Below are 17,894 nucleotides of genomic sequence, written 5' to 3'. Positions count from 1 at the left end.
CTAAGAACCTTTACCCTCTGGCCTTGCTTTTGGTAAATTTCCAGAGTGGAGGGTCGCTTTTTTTTTTTTTTAAGGTTTTATTTATTTATTCATGAGAGACACAGAGAGAGAGAGAGAGAGGCAGAGACCCAGGCGGAGGGAGAAGCAGGCTCCCCGCAGGGAGCCCGACGCGGGACTCGACCCCGGGTCCCCAGGACCAGGCGCGGGGCGCAGGCGGCGCTACACCGCGGAGCCCCGGGGCCGCCCGTGCACCCGCTCTGGGCTCCTGCCCCGAACACGGAGCGCGCGGCCCGGGACCCAGGCGACCGCGGGGAGGCGCTGCCCCCCCCCACCCGGCCGCGGGCGGCCGCACCCCGACGGCTGAGTCCGCCCCGGAAGCCCGGCCCAGGTCGGGGCGGCCGCCAGCGCGCAGCGAGCTCGGGGAGCAGCCGCCGCGGGAGCCGGAGCCGCAGGTACCGGGCGGAGGCGCGCGTCCCCGGGGTCCCCGGGCGGGGGGGGGGCGGGGGGCGGGGGGGCCGTGCCCGCGGGGCCGGGGAGGCACCGAGCCGGGGGGGGGGGGGGGGCGGGGGTGCGGACACGCCCGGGCCGGAGGCGCCCCCTGCGCTGCGCGGAGCCCGCGGGAAGGCAGAGGCGCCCCCGACCGGGGAGCCCCCCCGCCCCCCCCGGAGCCCGCCCGGCAGGTGCCCGTCCGCGCCGCGCCGCGCCCCGAGGAGGCCGCTCCCTCCCTCCCTCCCTCCCTCCCTCCCTCCCGCCGCGCTTCCCTCCTTCCTTCCTTGGCCCGGTTGTCTCTTCCGGAGTCTTGCCCTCACCTGGCCTCCAGTGGCCGCCTCTCCTCGAGGACCCGCTCCCTTGCCTGCTTGCGCCTGGTCTGCGGCCCCAGAATCCGTTGAAGGGACTCCCGGCTCCCGCTCCCGCTCCCGCTCCCGCTCGGGGTGAGGCCTTGGGGCGCAGCCGCCGCCGCCGCCTGTGCTGCCTTCCCGCCCCCCCACCCGCGCCCTCCCGCTGCCCTGGCCCCTGGCACACGCCCTCCCCGTCCCCAGGGGCACCCCTCATCCTTGGCCCTTATCTTCTTCCTCTTCCTACCTGCAAATACTGGAAATTCTTAAAAACTAGGCGAGTCGGGCACCTGGGGGCTCAGCAGTTGAGCATCTGCCTTTGGGTCAGGTCGTGGTCCCCAGGGCCTGGGACCCCGTCCCGCAGGGAGCCTGCCTCTCCCTCTGTCTGTGTCTCTGCCTCTCTCTCTCTCTCTCTCTCTCTTTCTGTGTCTCATGAATAAATAAATAATCTTAAAACAACAACAACAGCAACCTAGGTGGGTTTCCCCTGTAGGCCTCTTTGTACCTTGTAGGTTCATCCCATTTGCCTAGGATCTCTGGCAACCTGGTGCTAATGGCCCGGATCTCTTGCTCTGGGACTTCTCCGGGCCTCAGGAACCGGCCTGGATTCAGCAGCACCCCTCCCTGTCTCCCTCACAGGTTCCTAGGTACCCAGGGGCTCTGCATGGTCTACACATCTCAGATGGAATGTATCACCTTCCTCATTCCATGTGGCTCCTCAGATAAACCTCCAATGGTTCATGGCCGGCCCAAAGTGTCGATTAGCTAGGAGTCTGCTAAAAGATAAACTGAGGCATATTGAAGACTTGAGTTCACTTGAGCGCAGATTAGTTCGAATGGGGCAGCATCCCGTCTGGCCTGGCAGTGGGAGGATCCGAGGAGCTGTCCAGAATCGAAGACTTCTAAGCAGAAGGGGAGAGGGACTAAGGAAGTTATCCTGGCAAAACAGAGGGTTGGTTATTGCAGTTATCTCCCATTAGGGGATGGCAGGGGACTGTCAGCAGGGGACCTCACTAAGCGGCTCCTGATTCACAGGTTTAAGATCCCATTTCGGGGAGAGCCGAAACTAATGAAGTCAAGACTCCGGATCTTTGGCTGAGCATAAGCAACTCCACCTGGGGCCTGTTGTCTTGTTTTTGGCCAGCCTCAGTGTCATCCTTGACTCCTGTTCCGTGTCCCTCACGTGCCCCTCATGTGATGGGTCACCCGGCCCGGGCAGTGCCACCCTCCACCCTGTCCTGCTCGTGCTTCCTCCCTGTCCCGCAGCCGCTGCTCCATGGCAGTAGGCAGCCAGCAGCTTCCCCAGCCTTTTTCCAGGCTCAGTGGTGAGCCACCGAGTTTCTAAAATCCAGTGTACTCATAGAAAAACATTTGTTTAAAAACCATACCTGGCTTTCCGGACCATAGCTCAAGGTCAGGCTTCTTGTCTCCAGCCACCCTGTGTCACGCGACCACAGAGAGCCAGCGCCCCCACCCCACATCGCCTGCCCTGCACCTCCTGCCACCTTCTTTCTCCCGCCAATCCCATCGCCGCGGCCTTAACGTCACCTCCCCCTTCCTCACCTCCCAGAAGCTCTTGCCCAGCCCCTGAAAGCCAGCTCACCCCTCGCCTTCTCCTGAGCTTTTTTAAAGAGAATTTATTTCACTTCTCTGTGGGCTTCCTTAGGACTTTATAAATGATCCAGTTACAGAGCACAGGGATGGCTTGAAACCACCCATCTATGTTTTTGTGGCTCCCTATAGGCTGGAAATCAGACCTTTCCACAATATTGTGTTCTTATGATGCAGTGGGATGGTGACACGGGTACCCAGAGGTGTTGTTTCATATCATGTTGAAATTCATCCCTTTTTAGATTTATATCGGGCAAATTCCTCTTTGTTTCAAGCCCAGCCCTCTCGAAAGCTTAATGTGCACATGAGATTGGGTCATCACAAAGTAATGGGGCATCACGAGGAAAGAGAGTCATAGGGTTATCCTGTTCCAGCTCCTGCCTCTTTATGGGTGTGACCTGGACACACCCTCGAGGCACCCTCGGGATAAGTGTGTGCCAGTGTGTCATCGCTGATGGATGGGGCAGACGCTGATGGGAAATACCCTGCTACTGACCAGCACCTGCCCACGTGGAAATGCAATGAAGGAAGAGGAAGAAGGAAGATGGAAGGAACCAGAAGAAGGCATTTGCCATTAGGAGCAGTTAAAATGTACAGTTGGCATTGGTGTGAATTTCCAGTACACTCCTTTGCCTGTTCAGGCAGGACCACACACACACACACACACACACACACACAGCACTCACACGCAGCCGCCTAAGTTTAGGCTCAGGTAGGATCAACTCCAGAGTTGTGTCTATCACCTCTGCTTTACCTAATTCTCTCCTCCCTCGGATCCCTTTGGTGCCACCTGTGCTGGGCCCCGTGCTGTGCAGTTTGCGTCTCCCTCGGGCTCCTAGCTGTTCCTTTTCTGAAAGTCCTCCAATGCCAGGCGAGGAAATATGCGGCCAGAGGTGGCCTGCAGGCAGGCTGGACACTGCTCCCTCATGGGACTTGGCCACTGCAGACACATCAGCGTTCCCACACCTGCAGCCCTCGGGTTCAAGCCGAGCAGCTGAAGGTTCTGGAGAGGCTTCCAGAGAGGAGGACAGTGAGGAACTTCCACTGTTGTCCTCTAAGAAGTGACCTGTGAAGTATAGCATACCACTGTGCAAGCTTTGCCACTATTCTCTTGGTTGATGTTGTATTGATTGATTGATAGATGGATGGATTTATCCATTTATTCATTTTGGAGAGAGAGTGTGAGCAGGAGGAGGGGCATAGTGAAAGGGAGAGGATCTTCAAGCCAAGTCCCTGCTGAATGGAGCCTGACACAGGGCGGGGGGCGGGGCTTGATCTCAGGACCCTGAGATTATGACCTGAGCTGAAACCAAGAGTTGGCTGTTTAACCTCCCGACCCACTCAAGCACCCCTTGGTTGATATGTTACATCATTTCTTTTAAACCTGAATTTGCACTGGTTGGGTCTGTTGTAGAATCTATATTTAGACTCCAACCTTATACTTTTTTTTTTTCTTTGGTTGGTTGGTTTGACATCACCCTTTTTTTTTTCTTCCTAAATCAGAGACATCTTCTATCTCCTCTTTAAAAAAAAAGCCTTAAGAAGAAGCTTTCAAGGAACCAGTCAACCCTGGTTGAAACAGTTGTCTCCCTGTCCTCTTGCACCCACTGAGCTCCCCTTTGCTCTCCTGCCCCTGAGACATCCAGGAGACCCCCGCCTCACCCAAGGCCTAAGGAGATACAGTTGCAGGGGCAGAGTCTGTGTCCTGCCTGCATTCCTTGATCCATGGCCTCGTGTCATTCTGACCTTTGCTTCTCTTGTTGCATCTCCTTCTCTGGCTCTGAGCCTCCTGCCTTCCTCTTAGGAGGACCCAGGAATTACGCTGAGCCCACCTGGATACTGGAGGAAATCTCCCTGTCTCAAGTCCTTGATTCAGTGAATCATATCTGCAAGGCCTCTAATGCTGTGCCAGATAACAAAGGTTTGGGAGGTTGAACGTGGCTGGCTGTGGGGGTGTGGTTATTCTTCTGGCCATGCCACTGACCACTGACAGGGGTGCTGTTGGCCAGATGACACAACGGTGGGCTTGGCTGATGTGCTTCCGTGTTGTCCTTCTGATACAGACCTTCCCTGATGGATGATCTCTATGAAGCAAATGGCAGTTTTGCCATCAACTTATTAAAAATGTTGGGTAGAGAGGACAGCTCGCGAAATGTGTTCTGCTCCCCTCTGAGCATCTCCTCTGCCCTGGCCATGGTCTTCATGGGGGCCAAAGGAAACACCGCTGCCCAGATGTCCCAGGTATGTGTGCCTGTCGCAGAGGAAGAACAATGGGTCGCTTTTTTCGGTTCTTTCGCAGAGCTGGTCATTTCATACGTGACAGCAGCTGATGGAAGCCAGGGCGGCTGGCAGGTGGCTGGTGGGTGGCAGGAGGCACCCTGGTGAGGGAAAAAGAGCAGCTGGAAGCAGAAATGGGAATTGTTTCAGAACCTGCAGCCTACCTTGACAGCCCACCTACAGGACCTTGACCAAACGAGTCATTATGTCACTTTTGCTACTAGATCCGAGCATCAATATGTGATAGCAAAGTGGTGACTTTGGTAAGTCAGGTGAGCTATAATTCTGTCCCACGGGAAGTCTGAAAATTTCACCTTTGTTACATTTTAGATTTTTGCTAACGTCAAATACCCAATTGAGATGTAGCTGTTTGAACGAACTTTCTGTTACATGGGTTCTTTCTAGGGTATGATTAGGCATAAGCACAAGAAGAAAGCACCACAGTGTGGACTTATGTCTCTGAAATCATTGAGAAGGAACGTGTAATCTGATTGAGCTGAAACGGGTCCCCAGGACCTGAGCTACAAAGGCAGTAGTGGCAAACACTTTAGGGAAGTAATCTCTAACCTTTTTGTTAGCTTAAGTTTCTCGGACAGTCCCAGAACATGGCCAGTGCCCAGGACTTCCCCATTGATAGCAGGGGTATGTGGGCACCTTCTGGAAGTGCCCTTGGGGATGGCAGCTGTTGGGGGGGGGGCGGGCGGTGGTTTCTTCCAGCTGCCTGGAGGAGGGAGGCCTTGGACGAGGGCCATTGGGAGACAGAGGAACAACCTTAACTTCCACTCTGACTTGACATGGAAGTCACAGGGTGGTCTGCAGAACATCTGAAATTGCTGCTGACGTAGTCTCTGTTGATTTCTGCTCATTCTTGTCTTCCCTGGGTCATGCCAGATTCATTCCAGCTACCTATTTGTTCTGTTGTGTCTCACTCCTGAGTCATCACACCCGCCTTTCTAAGTGGGTCAATCTGCCAGGGCGGGTGGTTTGCGCCCTGGCACGATTTTGTCTTCCAGGGGACATCTGCCACTGACGGGACAGCTTGGTTGTCCTAGCTGAGAGGTCCTCCTGACATCTAGTGGTTAGAGGCTAGAAATGCTCACAATCTCTTAAAACACGGAGAATAGCCCCCGCAATGAAGTATCTGACCCCAAATGCAACAGCGCCCAAGTGGAGAAGTGCTGTGGGAGAGTTAAACCAAACCCCCTTCAAGATGGGGGAGCCGTTGTGATCTTCAGCGCAGGGGTTGGTTCTTTGTGGGAGCAAGATGGCAATGGCAATGTTACAAGGCCCCGTCCTTGTCTGTTACCAGGCGCTTTGTTTGAGCAGAGACGGAGACATTCACCAAGGTTTCCGGTCGCTCCTCGCGGAGGTTAACAAATCCGGCACTCAGTACTTGCTCAGAACCGCCAACAGACTCTTCGGAGAGGAAACATGTGATTTTCTTCCAGTAAGTTGTACTCACATATTGAGGTCAAAAAAAAAAAAAAAAAAAAAAGGCAAAAAAAGATAGACACTGCAGAAGAACAGAGATAAAGTATAATTCTGGTGCCTTAAATGTGCCCAGAATTGTAATCTTCTGTAATTTTGAATTTTATGATTGCCTCTAGTCTTTTTAAAAGTTGTTTTTGAGAGATTCTTCCCAAATGTCAACCTCAATATGTGCATCCTCCTGCACCCGGACCTGCCTCCCTGCCCCTTGACCCCCTATGCCGCAGTGACCACATCGTCTCCTGTGTGTATACAGCTGTCCCCAGTCTCACCTCTGGTTGTTGGGTGGTTCCTGCAGGGCCAGTCTCTCAAGGCCTCTTAAATGTGTCCCCTCTTCGAATCACCGCCACCACTGCCTGGGTCCAGTCCACTCTCACTGTATCTTCTACACCATTAAATTCTTTCCTGATGGATCTCTCCAGTCCAGCAAGGTTCTTCCATACTAGTGACATAAGAGTCTTTTTAATTAAAATTGGTTCATAAAAGTGAGGCTTTAAGTCTGTGCACTTCCTATTTACTGAAGCCTATCATTCCCAAGCTCCCCAGTGCAGTAAAAGCCTGCCATCACGCAATAAGTGAGGGCCAAAAAATTATGTTGCATACTCTGCAGAGCGCGGCGACTTCAGATCAATGGAGTCATCGGGGCAAACCCTGCCATCTTCCTGGCCGGCAGTTCTAAGGATGCCTCTGTCCGATTCAAATACATCCCTGTCCTGGCTGCTGTAGAGGTCGCCTGTTTAGGGCTTAAGTAGCATTGGAGAATGTTCTGGGTCTTCTAGGACAAGCACTAATGATCCCAGGAATCTTCTGGTTAATTGATGTTCATTTTTGAACGTCATCCTCCTCTTTGAGTATTGTAATTGGGGGATCTTGGGGACACAGGGACTCACCTCCCCTTTTTGTCAGTTGCTTGGCTTCTCTTTCTCTCCACATTTTCTTTCTTCTGTAGAAGCTAAAATATTTGAGGACAGGAGATGGGCGGAGGATGGGAGCCAATTGCCAGGCACATTATATCTGAAACCAAGTTTTTGTGAGGTGAGTTATCTTTGGGTTTTCGCGCATTGGGTGTAGGCCCTTCCTGACTTGAACTTGCATTTCAGAGCTCATCCCCTGCCACTGTTTCCCCTAATCCACCCCTCAGCCCTGGCGCCCCCGGGTGTGATCTAGGCCTATCCAGTCCACTCCTGGAGGATCTGTTTCCACTATGGAGTATTCTCCATCGTTCACAAATTCAGACACTGTGGTTGGTGTTGGTGATACAGAAACAGGTAAAAGGAAGTTAGAGTGCCTGGCAGACAGAACATCAAACAGGAAGTCAGCATGGAGCAGAAGCATTGGACAGGACCATTCATGGGCTGTTCCATGCATGCCCACCACCATCTGCGTTCTCGAAGCCTTTGGAACTATGTGTGGACCTCTGTCGTTTCTCCCAGTGGCCTGTGAACCAGCTGGGGGCCAATGTCATGTGTCCTCCCTGGTGTCGGGCCCCAGGCAGGGGGTCAGCCACGGCCTCCGCGGTCTGCACATTTTTGCCAATCGCTAACAGCGCAGGATGCCCCACTCAGAGGTCGTGCTTGAGGGGGAGCATGGTGACAAGTTTGTTGACGTGGGACCTGGGCTGAGCAGGACAGACCTGTACTCGTGTTCGTAGGCCTACAGGGAATCCTGCCAGAAGTTCTACCAGGCGGAGCTGGAGGAGCTGTCGTTCGCCAAAGACACCGAAGAATGCCGGGAGCACATAAACCACTGGGTGACAGAGAAGACGGAAGGTGAGAGAGGCCCACCAGCCATGCGGCTTGGGTATTTTTCTCAGGTTTATGAGGTCACGGAGTGGTCATTTCCAAAAGCTACATCAACCGAGTGAGAATCTCAGACCCTCTCCCCTTCTGGATTGTGCTGGAAACTGCCTGAGAAGTGCTTCCTGTTTGGGGTGGATGAACTGGGCTGGCTCAGAGGTTGGGACTGACACCAACCCCGTTCTAGCAAGCTTTTGAGAAAGAAACAGGGATCTGCTGGGGGCACCGTCTATACTCAACCTTTCGTCGTTGTAGCTAGGGAAATAGACTCATCAGCACCATATGGATTCACTTTTTCTCCCTGACTGATGGTTCCTTTGCTGATGGTCCCTGTCAGCCTTCTTGGTGAGGAGGGGAAAGCCCTCGTCGTGCCCTGAGGGCAGGATGATGTTCGGGTTAGGTTGAGGCTGAGATGGGGCCACATTTCACGTCACCCCCCTGTGGTGACGAGGACAGGCTAGTCTTGTCTATGGGGCTGTCCTCCCGTTGTCACGTGACTGTGGTGGAATTTGCTTTCAGGGCAAGAGCTTCTCTGCTTTTGGTCCAGATTCTGGAAGGGCAGCTCATGAGGAACCTGCAGCCTCCCCTGCCCAGACCACCCTCTGTCTTAGCAGGAATCCTTCTGCCAGTGCTTGGCTAGAGTTCACAGGGGAAGGGCATGCTTTAAAGCACTCGGAGTACCTGACACAAGCTAGAAACTTCTAGAAGTGTATGTATGGGGAGGGGGGTGTTAAATCACTTATTTCTTCATGTGCTCACCTAGCCTGCATTAGTACATCCGTTCTTTTTTTTTTTCTTTTAAAGATTTTATGTATTTATTCATGAGAGACAGAGAGAGAGAGAGAGGCAGAGACACAGGCAGAGGGAGAAGCAGACTCCCTGTGGGGAGCCCAATGTGGGACTCGATCCCAGGACCCTGGGATCCTGGGATCCTGACCTGAGCCAAAGGCAGACGCTCAACCACTGAGCCACCCAGGCGCCCCGTATCCACTCTGTCTTTATGGTGCACCCACTTCATGTCAGGCAGCAGCTGAACCCACGATTGTACTGAACGCCAATCAAATAATGATCGTGGGAAGGGTACAGCCTCTCACGTCCTCCTATGTTATATGTGCAGTGGTCTCTCGCTTTCCCGTTGATCCAGCACTGCTAGCACTTCACTTGGGGATGCCAGAAACTTCTACATACATCACACTCCCTCCCTACATTACTCACTTCCTCTTCATCAGATTGACTACCATTGTGTTTCCCCAAGATATCAGCGCCATAGGGGACATTGGGCATCACCTTGTCCCTGGTCTCATTGGATAACTTAATTCGGGCCCCTTTATTGCACCCCTTAATCCCGTCCCCCCATTCACTGCCTTCAGGAGGGCTGCTTTCATCCATTTACGGGTCTGTATTCTTTCATCCTTCAGAAGCTTCTCCTCGCCTAAGTGAGATTTGAAGCTTAGCATAGAGCAATTTTCTCAACCAGAGTCAGCCCCCAGGTGACGTTTGCCAATGGCTGAAGACATTTTGGTTGTCACAACTGGGGAAATGCTACTGGTGGAACATCCTACAATGCCCAGGACACTTCCCACAACAAAGAAGTACCTGGCTTACAATGTCAGTAGCGGCATCAAGGTTGGCAACCATATAATTAGAAGCAAGACTCTTGGGCTATTGTCTCGGCTCAGCCATTTGCCACCTATGTGACCTTGGCAAAATGTCAGGCAAATGCCTTGACCTGAATTTCTAGATCAATAAATTGAGGGCAAAATGATAGCTGACCTGCCTGCTTCGAGATCGCTGTTTAGGGACAAGCAGTACATGTCATGTTTGGGCGCAGCACTACATCCCATCGCCCTTTCCTCAGACAGCCAGGAGGGCAGGATTCCAGCCTGGCTATCAGCCAAGCCAAGCTTCATATGTCAGGAGCATTGTCAGAAGAGAATGTTTATTCCCCTCCCTTCTCCCCCCAAATAGCGATAAACTTCTCTCATATTCTTTGCAGGGAAGATTTCAGAGATCCTGGGTGCTGGGACGGTTGATGCACTGACTAAGCTGGTTCTCGTGAATGCCATCTATTTCAAAGGGAAATGGCATGAACAGTTTGACAGAAAGAACACAAGGGGAATGCCCTTTAAAATCAACCAGGTAGGGAAGTATTTGTTGGATGCACTGTTACTCCCTTAATGTGATATGCTGGGAAAGATTGTGGGCGAATAGGAAAAATAATTGATTTCATACTATATTTCTGAATGAATTTCATACCCCCTGTATATTTTTTGTTGGAGAGGGGAAGAGAAAAGGTAAAATCATTTTTATATTGACAGTTTTGTGTTCACATCCTTTGTAAACTGATTCGTCTGTCTTTGGGCCTATTATTTAGATCGAAAGAAAATGTCCTCTAACCCTTGGCATTACGTTTGTCCTGAAATATCACTATATTGACGTAGATACCTTCTTGCAATATCAGTGACAACTATGCCTATATATTCACTTATAATTCACAGCCATACAATTCTGAACACAAGAAAAAAAAGTGTTAACAGATGTTCAGGCTAACTTTGTCTTTATTTTTAGAATTTTTTAAAAATAAAAATTGTATATAAGGTGAGTGAGATGATGATTTGATGTAAAACATATAATGAAATAACTGTTGTGGTCAAGCCAATTAACATACACTTTCCTTACATGGTTACCGTATTATTTTTGTGATGAGAGCACCTGAAATCTACTCTCTTAGCAAATTTCCATATTCACTACAAGTATTAGTAACTGTAGTCATCATACTGGACATCAGATCTCTAGACTTAAAGCCTAACTTTAAAAACACTTTTGTCCCTTCACTGTTAAGTATGTTAATAATTGGCGTCAGTAGCAATTAGCTTGAAATTTCACTTGCATCAACTTGATGATAGGATATTGCATGCAGATTTAAAAGTCTAGAATGCATTTGATGCAAGCTTTAGAAATGGTGGACACAACAAATCTCGTCAAGGTCCCCTCTCCAAGAAAACCAAAGCCATAAGGCCAATCATATAATTGAGCAATAAAAATATAAGTCTCTGTGGCCTATACATCTTTTCTAACCACATCCTTCAACCACGAAACCTGATTTTTAGTTAATTCTCCCCTTAACTTGGATAAATAAAGTTTAACTATAAGGTTGCTAGGAGTGTTTCTCTAATGCATCTTTTCAGAAAAGAAAAACGCAACTTCTTCTGGAAGTAATGTAGGGTTTTGTGTCTCTCTATTCAATTTTATTCTCTCTCACTTGGTAATGGTTGATCTGCTGGGACAATAGCATGTTGTATTCGATACTAATATGTAAGAATGAAGATTTTGCATCTATCAGCATAATGTGCAGAAATAGTAATTCTCTGTACCTGGGGGTTCTGCAGATTAGATAGATCTTATCTTTAGTAAGCTGTGCTCATTTTCCAGCAATCTGATTTTAGTTTCGTATTTTCATTAGGAGAGAAAGACGGTGCAGATGATGTTTAAGCAGGCTAAATTTAAAATGGGGTATGTGGATGACGTGCACACTCAGATCCTGGAGCTGCCCTACGCGGGGGAGGAGCTGAGCATGGTCATTCTGCTGCCAGATGACAACACCGATCTCGCCGAGGTAAGCCCTTGCCAGGGAGTCTGAGCATCTGCGGAGACAGCTTGAGCCCATTTTTTAATGTTCGTCCATCAGATGGCATTTGAGGAATTCCAGTTGAGGGTTTTTAGGAGTATTGAATGAACAGCATCTCATGTCTTGGTGAACATCTGTTTGCATTTCTGTTGAGTATGTATCCAGGAGTGGAATTGGGCGAGGTCACATTCTGATGAAGCTGAGAAGAGAGACTTCAAAAATTCTAAGAATGCTATGCTTCTTTCTGAAGGGAGGGGCTAGTTGAGGTCCCAATAATTATTGAAGTAAAGTACTAGGCATGGACAGGGATTAATCTGGGCACTGTTTCTTTTCTTTCTTTCTTTTTTTTTTTTAAAGATTTTATTTATTCATTCATGAGAGCACAGAGAGGGCGGCAGAGACATAGGCAGAGGGAGAAGCAGGCTCCCCTGCCAGAAACCTGATGCAACACTCCATCCCAGGACTCCGGGATCACACCCCAAGCCAAAGGCAGATGCTCAACCACTGAGCCACCCAGGCATCCCTGGGCAGTGTTTCTCAAACATGAATGTGCATAGGAAACTCCTGGGTGTCTTATTAAAATGCAGTTTTTGATTTGGGGCTGGGGGGGGCGATGGTCTGAGATTCTGCATTTCTAACAAGATTCCAGGTGATGTAGATGCTGCTGGTCAGGGACCACACTTTGAGTAGCAAGAGGCTCAAGTACAGCTGAAGAATTTTCTTTAGACAGGAGGAGGGGGCTCTTTTCCCATGAAAGAAAAGGAACGAGTTCACAGTGGGAGGAAATAAATTTGTAGGTAGGTCCTGACCAGTAGTGTGCTTATTATCTTGGCTCTCTGGGGATGGGAAAGGCTTCATATATAATGTTGCATCTGGTTCCCTTGGTGTAAATCCTCCCATCTGGCTGAGTTTAGGCTACTGAGGGTCTAACAGTTGACTCCTGCCAGAGATACAAGCCGGCACCAGCACACAAACGCACAGGATGACGAGGGTGGGGCCTGCGCAATTGCCCTGGTTTCTCTTTGGAATCAAGAAAGCTCTTGGCATGAGTCGAGGGTGAGATCTGTCACAGCTGCTTTAGAAGAAAATTAGGAGGGTCTGGGAATTCGAGCTAACACCCAAACAACCATCACTATAGAGGAGCATCTGCCTGGACTCCAGGTGGTGAAGAGAAAGGCGAGAGGGGTGGAAGCCCCTTCTTCCTTTCTTTCTTAACTGTGGCTAAACAGAGTGAGTGACGGGTCTTGGAGGCTTTGAAGCGAATGCCAGGGCAGGCCGAAGACCAACAAGAATGGCAGAAGCCACAGTGTTGTTGAACTCTCTGTTTCTGCTCTCACCTCCCCAGAAGCTGAGTCTTCCTTCCTGTTCAGATGGTCCCTGGTCTTCCCACTCTGGCCCATCAGAGTTCTGAGCCATTCTCTGTCTCTTTTGTCAAACACTCTCTAATTCACGCTGACGTGCATCACACACATACAATCACTTGGTTATGAGAACTTGCCAAACTAAAAGACACTTGAAATGAGATTGGTACAGATAAAAAATAAAACACACAAACAACAACAAAAAAAACCCCACAACTCCCCTGTCTCAGGTGTTTTTTGGTTATTTTCTTCATATAGCCATAAAGCAGGGAGAAAGATGAGAATTTGAGGGAAAAGCTTGGTATGTGTACAAGAGGAAAGTCTCTGTACATTGTCTTGGACCAGGACTCATCTCGTTGTCTGTCAGGGGGGTGGTGGGTGCCAGGCTGTTGTTTCTACGTTTTAAGATTTGGCTCCTTCTTACGTCAGGTGGAAAAAGCACTTACGTATGAGAAGTTCAGAGCCTGGACAGATCCAGAAAACATGACTAAGAACAAAGTTCAAGTTTTCCTTCCCCGGTTGAAGCTGGAGGAGAGTTATGACTTGGAGTCTTTTCTTCGAAGTGTTGGCATGATTGATGCATTTGAGGAGGCCAAGGCGGACTTTTCTGGAATGTCAGCGAAGAAGAATGTGCCGGTGTCCAAGGTGGCACACAAGTGCTTCGTGGAGGTGAATGAGGAGGGCACGGAGGCGGCGGCGGCCACGGCCGTGGTCAGGAATGCTCGGTGCAGCAGAGCCGAGCCAAGGTTCTGTGCAGACCACCCTTTCCTCTTCTTCATCATACACCGCCACACCAACAGTATTTTGTTCTGCGGCAGGTTCTGCTCCCCGTGAGGAGGCACGGCGGCTGTCCACGGCCCCCCCTCCTGCCCACCTGGCCTTCGGGCACATTCCTTTTGACCGAACTGCTGTGGTCATTTGAATGTCAAAATAAAGCGTGTGTCCCTGGGAAGTTTGTGAGTGTCCTTACCAAATATTCCGTGGCCCCTGCAAAAACTGAGGCGTCAAATGTGTGAAGTTGGGGGCTGAGAAGGCTGTGGCTGTACTAGAAGGTTCGGGCAGCTCCTGGTTCTCATCGATTCTGCCCTCACCTACCTATCAGAGGACGGCCTGTTCTCATTTTTGCGGGTGCCCTGAGGAGCATGACAAGGATTCGGGAAGCAGCCCACTGAGTGCTTTCCCATCCTGCAGTGACCTCTAAGCTCTGCTCACCTCCACTGCCGGAGGCCAGAGCCTGGCCCCACTGTGTCCACAGCCAGAGGTCAACAGCACAGAGCAAACCCTGCAGCCTGGGTGGCTGAGATGAGGGGCCTCTCCCCTGTCAGTGTCACACAGACCACCTGCACGTCCCACGGTTCACACTGTCCCCCGTGAAGACAACTTCACATGGCCTTGCCATAAACCTTCAGACCTGAGCTAGGAGGCAGAGCTTGGAACCATGTAGTGCCATATAGTCTCCTCCATTCCCTTTCCTTCTGAAGCACCCCATACACACACACCAGACACCTTCACGTGAAGCACCGGCCAGGAGCAGTGTCCCTCTAGTTAACCACATATGCTCACGTGTGGCTCCAGCACATTGTACTTATGCATGGGCCTCCCTATGGTATTTTTTGACTTAAAAAAGGATTTGTAGAAGCACCTGGGTGGCTCAGCTGTTGATTAGAGGTGAAGCCACAGGACTAGAAAGCTTGCATCTTTTAGTTTTAATCTCATATCCACTTCTAATTTTAAAAAATCTATACCTTTATTGTGGTATAATTTATCCAGAATAAGCTTTACATATTTAACATGTTACAGTTTGATAAATTTCGACACATGTATGCACCCATGAAACCAAACCGAGGAACTGGTGGGCAGGTCCCAGGCCATGGGAAGTCCTGTCAGTTAGCCCTCTGAGGTCTGTACAATGACAATGAGCTAAGGAGACCTGTCAACCTTTACTCAGACCTCTTGGATTTCCAAATGAAGGAGACTAGGGTTCAGGTTGAGATCCCTCTGTCCCCAAGGGGATCAGAAACACTGTGTCCAGGTCAGAGTTCAGTGGTCTCAAATCTCTGGGCTGGGGGTAGCTCAGGAAGTAGAAATGTTTCATACCACAGCTGTTTATACAGCTGAAACCTGGCCCAGATGGGGTCTCAAAACTGCATAGGTCCTAAGAGGGCCATTCTACATCCCAGGCATAACACTCAAGAAACTAATATGAAAAGTGATTATGTAACAGGACCCACTTCATAGAATTGTTGAGAGGACTTAATGGGTACATAAATAAGTTGGAACAATGGCCTGGCATAGTAGTAGCCAACATGTAATGGGTGACTATCATTATTAGACAAAACTCAATAGCATTTTTGGTGCATCTAAAAAGCAATTGTTAGAAAATATAGTTAATTATACACTAAAAAAAAAAGTTCTCAGCAATAGTAACTTAAGATAAGCAAAACTATTATGTTGAAAATTAAGAAATGGTGGGTGCTTGGGTGGCTCAGTGGTTGAGCATCTGCCTTTGGCTCAGGCCGTGATCCCAGGGTCCTGGGATCGAGTCCAACATCAGGCTCCCCATAGAGAGCCTGCTTCTCCCTCTGCCTATGTCTTTGCCTTTCTCTGTGTGTCTCTCATGAATAAATAAATAAAATCTTCTTTTAAAAAAAGAAAATTAAGAAATTCGATTAAAAGTAATTAAAGATGGCCAAAAGAAGGAGACATTTCATATCATGAATGGAGAGACCTTGAGTTGAAAGGTCATCAGTTTTCCCCTACTTGTCCTATAGATGTAACATAATTCGAATCCAAATTCCAGCAATGTTTTCTGTGGACCTTAACAAGTATACTTAAAAATTTATACGAATGAGCAAAGGGCCAAAAATACCCAGCACACTTCTAAAGAAAAAGATCAAGTTTCAGAGTTTTATAAGGTTTTAATAATATAGTGCAGTGTTTACACAGGGATAGACCAACAGATTAATAGCCAAGAAGCATACTCATTCATATATGAAAATGGGAAATGGGACAGAACTGGCATTAGAGGTCAACAGGGAAATAACAGCCCAATATAATGTGCTGGAACAACTTCCTACATAAAAGGAAACAAAATTAATTATTGAGAGATTAAATACCAAAATCCAAAAGCCAAACTTTATAAACTTTGCAAGAAAATATAGCAGAATATTTTATGACTTCAGGGAAAGAGATCTTAAAGGATATCTGAAAAGCAAAACAAGGCAAACGATTGACAAAATCAACTACATTAAGATACATGTGCTTCAAAATACATTTAAAATACACCATAAAAATTATTAAAATGTAGGCTTAAACCAGGAGATGGGAGTTTAACATATTTAACCATGAATATGTTATAATTTAACATATTTATATGTTAAATAATAATAATAACATATTTATATGTTATATAAACATATAATGTTTAAATATATATGTTTATATATTTTAAATAATAACATATTTATATGTTATAATTTAACATATTAATGGTTAAATATGTTATGGTTAAATATGTTAAATATACAAAACATATTTTCATATTTTCATGGTAAAGTCCGTAAGAAAATGACAAGCCAATGGAAAAATGGGGAAAGACTTGAAGCTACTTCACAAAGAAGAAAACAGAAAAGATCAATAAACATAGGAAAAGATGCTCAATATCATTAATGAAAGCAAATTAAAATAGAAATGAGGGGTCAGAAGGATGTGTGACCATGGAGGAAGGGCAGAGCAATGTTGTTGGCCTTGGAAGATGGAGGAGAGGGTCCTGAGCCAAGGAATGCGGATGGATAGGCTGAAGAAGGTAGGGAAGGGGATTCCCTAGAGCCTCCAGAGAGGAGTGTACCGTGGGTACCTGATTCTAGCCCCACTGAGACCTGCCTTGGACTTCTGACCAGCAGAGCTCTCACATCATGAATTCATGTTTTAGATCTTCAAGATTGTTAAATAATTTGTCACAGCATCAACAAGAAACTAATAAAGTATTCAGCACTGATGCTTTTCTTTTGCAAATGACAGAAACACATTTCTGTCTAACTTAAGAAGAAAGTAATTTATTCTCTCCTATCAAGGTTAGAAAAATACCTGAGGAATAACTAGGACGGTAGACTCAAGTGTCTTGGGCTCACTCTCCATTTCTGACTTTGTTGTTTCTTTGTGTGTTAGATTCCTTCTTTCTCTCCACAGAACTTGAGGTGGATCTTCATCCCTCAACTCATCATCCATTGTTTGGATTGACCCTTTTGTCACTTAGTTATCCTAGAATGAACAACAAGGACAAAGGAGCGAGGATGTACTGAGTCCTGGCTTCTTGCAAAATCATACAGATGAACCACAGGAAGTTATTATAATATGACGGTTGGAAGATCACCAAGTGTCTGCTTTCTACCCGACCTGTTTTGGCCTTAATTGGGCAGTGATATGTGTTAGTTCATGGCTTTGTTCCATCAATCAAAGATAAACATGACTAGAAAAAAAAAAAAACTAATTTAAAGTAACATTGATGTGGTCATTTAAAAGCATTTGGACCAACAAAATTATTACAAGTGAAGGTTGCCTACTCTATTGGTTTTCTTTTGCTGCCTTGATGGGTGACCAGTGACTCAGAGTCTTGAGCAATGTGGATTTGTTGTCTTGGGTTTTTGGTAGGTCAGTAGACTTGGCTCGTCTGCACCAGTCTTGCAAGGTCCACGTCAGAGGACTGGCAGGGCTGCCTGCCTCCTTTGTGGCTCTGAGGAAGAATCCATTTCGGGGACATTCAGGTTACTGGTGGTTGAGCATTGAGCTCCACGTGGTTGTAGAAATAAAGTTCTTGTTTCCTTGTTAGTGGTCGCCAGGATCTTTCTCAACTTCTTGGCTGCCTCCTTCTTCCATTTTCCAAGTTAGCAATGGTGGT

At 48.3% G+C, this 17,894-nt stretch overlaps 1 protein-coding gene across 2 annotated transcripts; it reads left to right on the top strand.

The window, feature by feature from the left end:
• The first annotated feature begins 334 nt into the window (after positions 1 to 334).
• Positions 335 to 13,949, top strand: LOC112644010 (serpin B8-like). 2 transcript variants are annotated; one of them, XM_025422069.3, is made up of 7 exons: positions 335 to 452; positions 4,511 to 4,688; positions 6,034 to 6,171; positions 7,864 to 7,981; positions 10,005 to 10,147; positions 11,472 to 11,624; positions 13,427 to 13,949. In XM_025422069.3, exons 2-7 carry the CDS (start codon positions 4,521 to 4,523, stop codon positions 13,829 to 13,831), a joined length of 1,125 nt encoding a protein of 374 aa, XP_025277854.1. In that variant the 5' UTR covers positions 335 to 452; positions 4,511 to 4,520; the 3' UTR covers positions 13,832 to 13,949. The 2 variants fall into 2 exon arrangements, with proteins under 2 accessions (XP_025277854.1, XP_025277855.1); XM_025422070.3 differs by lacking the exons at positions 335 to 452; positions 4,511 to 4,688 and adding an exon at positions 7,162 to 7,247 and having other exon boundaries at positions 6,033 to 6,171.
• The last annotated feature ends 3,945 nt before the right edge of the window (positions 13,950 to 17,894 follow it).

This window comes from Canis lupus, chromosome 1 (genome assembly GCF_003254725.2).
Source record: "Canis lupus dingo isolate Sandy chromosome 1, ASM325472v2, whole genome shotgun sequence".
NCBI classification, from domain to species: Eukaryota; Metazoa; Chordata; class Mammalia; order Carnivora; family Canidae; genus Canis; species Canis lupus.
The sequence above is the reverse complement of the archived record's forward strand: the minus strand, read 5'-3'. Positions and strand labels throughout refer to the sequence as shown.

Excerpts from the sequence above, each read along its gene's own strand:
- LOC112644010 (XM_025422069.3), top strand. The coding sequence starts at position 4,521 with ATGGATGATCTCTATGAAGCAAATGGCAGTTTTGCCATCAACTTATTA. Across the intron at positions 10,148-11,471 it reads TGCCCTTTAAAATCAACCAG|GAGAGAAAGACGGTGCAGAT; the intron begins GTAGGGAAGTAT and ends TATTTTCATTAG. Across the intron at positions 11,625-13,426 it reads ACAACACCGATCTCGCCGAG|GTGGAAAAAGCACTTACGTA; the intron begins GTAAGCCCTTGC and ends TTCTTACGTCAG.